The 6,000-nt window shown below is 30.0% G+C and overlaps 1 protein-coding gene across 1 annotated transcript in view; it reads right to left on the bottom strand.

Moving 5' to 3' along the window:
• Nucleotides 1-827: 827 nt before the first annotated feature.
• The window catches only part of LOC124353906 (xylosyltransferase oxt), a 58,263-nt gene continuing 53,090 nt past the window's right edge, over nt 828-6,000 (bottom strand). The window contains exon 18 of the mRNA XM_046803960.1: nt 828-5,189. Within this exon, the coding sequence (XP_046659916.1) occupies nt 5,183-5,189 (7 nt within the window). The 3' untranslated portion in view covers nt 828-5,182. The remainder of the gene's footprint in view (nt 5,190-6,000) is intronic.

The raw sequence follows: 6,000 nt of genomic DNA, 5'->3' as shown, positions 1-6,000 counted from the left end.
TACTAGCAAGTAATGTGGCAATCACATTATTAAAGTGCAACCTAGGCATGAACATCACATCTCGACAAAGGCGCAAGGATCACAATTAATAAAAGCTAACTTGATATACCATGATCAATCATGGCAAATCAAAAAAAGCAAATCAGCATGGTATGGGAGATTGTGTAATAAACACAATTTTTAATTATCACTTTTATGAATTAGATTTGTGTTTGTGCTGATTTTGGATGTGGAACAAATAACAGCAGCACAGACGAAATCTCTAAATGCAGTGGACAATAGCTGTTTCAATCTAAAGAGAACCAACATTTTAATTAAGAGCTACCTGGTACTAGTCCTTTTACAATGAATGCATCTATACACTATTGAATGAGTCTTCTAATGAATAAGGCATTGATATCTTACACTATTAGTGTAATTGTGATTAATGAAAAATAACGTGTTGCTAGATTGGGAATTTAATATACAATCTGAAATCTATATAGAAACTTGAAAAGAGAAATTCAATTCCCATCCCATTTCTGTTAACTACATATGTGTCCAATCTAACTTAAACCATTTTCTTGGACATGAGCAGGCAACGTTGTGTGTGTACTGTAACACAATATTGTACATTGCATTTACAGACTATTCTGTATCACCACACTTTGGCATGATTTTTTGCCTTTTTATTGTTTGTTCTTATACAATAGGTTATTATTGTCATGTGATTTTCCCATATATAAATGGTAAGTCTTTAAATGTAGTGTTTTCGGATTTTGTTAAAAATATGCATAGTGACCTTTGACCTATTAATCATTTTTTAATTTTTCTTGAGATATTTTTCCAGTTATTGCTACATGACTGGAGCACAATTCAGTCACAATAATCTTAATCACTTTTAATGAACTGCTTAGAGTTAACTTAGTTCACACGCAGACATGTTTTCATGGCACAGAGTTAAAAAAAACTACAAGATGAGAATACAAAATATACATAACATAACAATAACAATAACAACAACAACAACGTACCTTCGCCTAACAGTTCAAAGGTACGTTGTTATTGTTATTAGACAATCCACAGTTCAGGACTATATAATATAGAAAATAATACAGGACATTTCCTGAATGAAGGGCAATAGACATAACAAGGGTTTTTTATTTTACTTATTGAAAAGAAGTACTGGAAACATAGGTAATCATTATGAACTATTTCATATTATTCAATACATTTGTACCATACTTTGAAGTCTATACAGGTATAATTTCTAGTTTTTCCAACACTTATATCATTATAATGGAGGATTTTGTGGTTTTACTGAGTGATTGAAGACTAAACTATCAGAAAATTTTGATCTATTAACGGTTTTGTTTATAAAAATAAAAGTGAAGTTTATACAGCATAAGAAAAATTAGATGTTAAAATTTATCTAGTATTAGCTAATGTGATAATATCTTTTTTACTGTCTCAAATATATAAAAGACAATAAATACGAATAATGCTCACATTTGAACCAACAAGCAGATGCAGTAATGTGAAGAGTAATGAATGAAAATACAAGCTTCTTCACAGACACCTTAGGTACAGAGTATTAAACATCTATCAAGGAATATAACCTCCTTAATTATGGATACAATAGACATACCTGAGACTGAAGTCCAGAAATGTGATTTCTCTGCCAGAAATCGTCAGGTTACAAAAACATTTTATCAACTTCCTTTTAGTACTTAAAACCAATACAATCAATTGTTGGTGTGTAATCAAGTAAGTGTGCAAACTTTTGTGTAGGGAACCTAATTAATTTGTCATTTTCGATATTACAAATAAAGATATTCAAATTTTCATATACTGTATAAAATCACTTATTATTTTACAAACTTTTACACGTCCTTCAGGACTTGTTCAAAAATTTTTCATTGTAAGAAAATTGCCTTCATAGCTCACAGAGAGCACCTTCAATCTTCCCAATACAAATTTTTAAGCCTTAGGATTTTTCATTATAAGGTTTCAATATATTAATTATAACTACATAACTATTACATTACACAATGATAAGCAAATGAACTGCTCATATACAAGATTTTACATAAAATCTTTTACATAAAAAATTTCAACTGTTATATAAGGAGTGTGTCCTATAGGTTGGGTTTTTTCAAATGTATTTACCTATATTAATGAAATTGCACAAAACAACTAAGATACATGTTTGGTTATGAAGTGTCTCAAAAATTGAGATCATGAGTGAGTTGTATTAAGATGTTTTTATTTTGATTATATCTTCCATTATTTACTAAGAACTTAATTTTAGTTACAGTATTTATTTTGATGTAAGTTTTTCAAGTGCTTAGGCACTGTTTGCTGTGTGTTCTCTGATTCATTTTGAAATATTTTCTATTTAATTAGTTTCTACAAATACAATTCCATATGAACATATGTTATTGATAATTATCATTAATTTCCTACCCCAAAACTTACTCCTGAATATTGTGTCATTCAGGAAGCAGTGCAAAGGTCCTTTAGGGACTAAATGCAATGAGAAGATCCCTCGGCTATTTTTGTCCTAAGTGAAAATCTTCAGACGACATAGTATAACATTTTGTAAACATTCTTTACTCCCTTAGTGACTCTTGTAGTTATGATCTAAGAGACACATACACAAAAAATCCACAACTTCTTATAGATCACTTTCATAAATCAGTTGCAACATATAGATTTGACAATATTGGTCCTAAAAGTTGTATAAAGTGAAAGTTCCAATTATAGTTTAATGTTTAGTATAAAGTAAATATACACACATTTTATCACAAAAATGGTGATTTGGTAATTTAGTTCTAAATGAACTAACAATAGAATAAACATATGTCAAGTCACAAACACATAAAAAACACTTAACTACAATAAAAAGTGACAACAACACTTTACAAATGTCACACATAAAGAAACATCTAACAATGCAAAGCAAGAAAATCTGTCATGTTATGAGAGTAAAAAGGGTTTCTGAGACTAAAACCCACAAATATCTGTACACCACGGCCAGTCTATCCTCTGTTGTTAGAGGAAACAACAGTCTCGTGGGGTTAACCTTAAAGAATTAATCCTAAATGTCTTATATAAAAGAGCTTTATATTATTATTGCTAAATGTTGAAATCACACCAACACATGTATTTAGATATCCAAAAGGAAATTGCATTTTGATCTAAGTATCACAAACTGTAGGGGAAAACTGAGTTTTGCCTTAACATAAAATAATTTGTATGAGACAAAGACCCAATTTTTGTAAAAAAATGAGGAAATTAGTAACAATCATGCAAAGTAACGTGTACGACTTAAAAAATTAACTCTTAATGCAGGAAAACTGAAGAAAATATTGTGGACACAACATATAACATGAAGATATAGTGGATTCAGATAAGGTAGATTTATCTCAAACTGAACCAGTTCTGGATTATACTTGCATGTACTGTGTTTTAGACATAAATTTGATATTTTCCTAAAAGAATTTTGATCCTCATTTCAGAATATTTATATAAATATTCTGAAATGAGACTAAAAATACGAGACACTAATGCAAAAACTCAAGCATTTCTATAAATGTTTTGCAGTTATGTTTATGTATCAATTAATAATGAGAAGAAAAACAATAAGATCTTGTCTTTATTTTGTGGAGTCTCTTGCTTTCTTGACTACCTTCTCTATAAATGAAACAATAACAAACAATTTTGACAAATTCAGTCAGCAACTATAAACAACTATTCTGCAGCCACAGTTTGTAATGATGCCAAAAATACAAGTGTTTTAAAAGTAAGACCCACTAAAAAATACTAAAAATAAAATTTTTTCAATACATTCTTTCACATATTTTATTTCTTTACTAACAAATATACCTTCATTGTTTAAGCAATTAAAAATACAAGAAAAAACCTTCTTCAAAGAATATTGTTCCATGTGGTTACTACGGACCATAAGTTTTTGGACAGCAATTTTTAATTCGTCATTGCAGAAGTGGTTCCCCAATGTTTAAGGTGTCAAAAAAGATGGAAATTACATTGAATAAAGTTACATTGGAAGGTCCAAACATTTCGAGCTGTAAGAATATATCAAAGCCCTGTTTTGATAAAGAAACTTTCCATTTTGTTATGACCATCCATTTTAAGAAGCTTTATCAAGCGTACTAAAACATAACATTACGGTTCTCAGACTGGGTAATTACTTGGTTGTACTAAGCCAGTTTCCTACCATAACTTACTGTGTTGTTGTGATTTCAACAAAACAAAATGATAGTCTATGTCTAGTGGCACTTATTAAAATACTGATCTTCAACAAAACGCTGCATTGGACCTTTCCAATATCTACAACTTGACCCAACCCAATGTTTAATATTTTAGAATTGCCTCTCATTTGTGACCATGTTTGTTCAGTTGACAACTGCGTATAAAAACAGTTAATATGTAAATCAAATGTTCATATATGTTCATTTTGAGATTTACAAATCTATATATATATATATATATATATATATATATATATATATATATATATATATATATGAACTATTGTTTTTGGGTGAGTTGTGGTGACATGGACTTCTAAAACTTGTGAATTTAGTAATTTGTATTTAATTTTTCCTTTGTAACAAACAGTAAAGGAACCGTTTAGAAGGTTTATTAACAGTAGGTTGAGTTTAGTCTTACAATATGTCATGAGAATATGGACATCCAACTATTATAACATATATGAAGAATATAAACACTACCACTGGAGTGATGTTGTTGAAAACTTTTAAAATTTCTCTCTTAGAAGAAAACTTTCTCAATTAGCAACAACGTTAAGGGAAAAATTTTCAAAAGCTGCATGTAAGATTTACTTTAATTGATTAACCACTCAGGTTTAATGAGAGCAACATTCAGAGTTTGACATCTCCTAATTCATAATAACAGTAAATTATTTTAGTTTAACGATCAACTCATATTGTATAAACACCGTTGTTTATGTAGTTTAGCAATACCCGTTTACCAACTTTTTCTTGTCGGCTAGTGACATGATTGCACTGGTCAAACCATATGGCAAGGGAGAGGTCCAATGCAGCCACATAAGGCTGTCTGTACACACACAAAAATATATATATATATACAAGGATCTGTATCACATTTCTGCGTAGGCCGCTTCTGCATAGGTACGCCCCTAGGGCTCGAGCCTGTGTCACCACCTGAAGATTACAACATCATGTTAAAAATAATACTGATATATTGTTATGCTGAAAGAAGTTATCTTTAAGTTTCTATTGAAATATTACAGCTCTACAGGTATACTAATGACGTGGTGGTATGAGCAGTCTCTCAGCACACTTTTAGTTAGTCCTAACAAGATATTAAATGTCATGTTAAGTTAGTAATCTTAAAATAGTTTCTTTTTATAAAACAAATGTGAAGTAAATAAATTAGTTTTAGTAAGTTAGCAAAACAAGGAACAAAAAGTGCTAGTGCTACGGTCAAATATTGTATCTTTGTGTGTATTCCGTACAACAAAGTTAGCATTATCTGGAGTCAGCATATTTAACGTTTTGAATTTCTGAAATCAATAAATCTGCCTGTACCTGTCATTGATGTATTAAAATATTTCTTGAGGATATATTCTTATAAACATTGCCAAGACAAATATTGACTTAAAATTAGTGAATGGAAATAGTTGACTAAATTCAACAATAGACAGTTTTCTAAATTGCTCGTTTATTTCACTCAGATGAATAATCAAGTGAAAATAGAACATCTTTTTATATATAAATATAAAAAAATAAAATAATCGACAAAGACGTTTAAATTGAACTCTTTGCATTGTTTCGACATCTGGGACAGTTAGCCTATGAACGTGCTCTATCTGGTTTTCGAGAAACAATCTAGATGAAGTTTTCTCATTGTCACATCAGGTGCACACAATCTCATCCAGATTTCAGGAGTCAAGTCTGTGACAAAATAGATTACAGATACTGCGTTAAGTGGAAGATGAAATGAAGCTAGCAT

This window comes from Homalodisca vitripennis, chromosome 2 (genome assembly GCF_021130785.1).
Source record: "Homalodisca vitripennis isolate AUS2020 chromosome 2, UT_GWSS_2.1, whole genome shotgun sequence".
Lineage (NCBI taxonomy): Eukaryota > Metazoa > Arthropoda > Insecta > Hemiptera > Cicadellidae > Homalodisca > Homalodisca vitripennis.
Note: the sequence above shows the minus strand (reverse complement) of the source record. Positions and strands in the feature narration are given on the sequence as shown.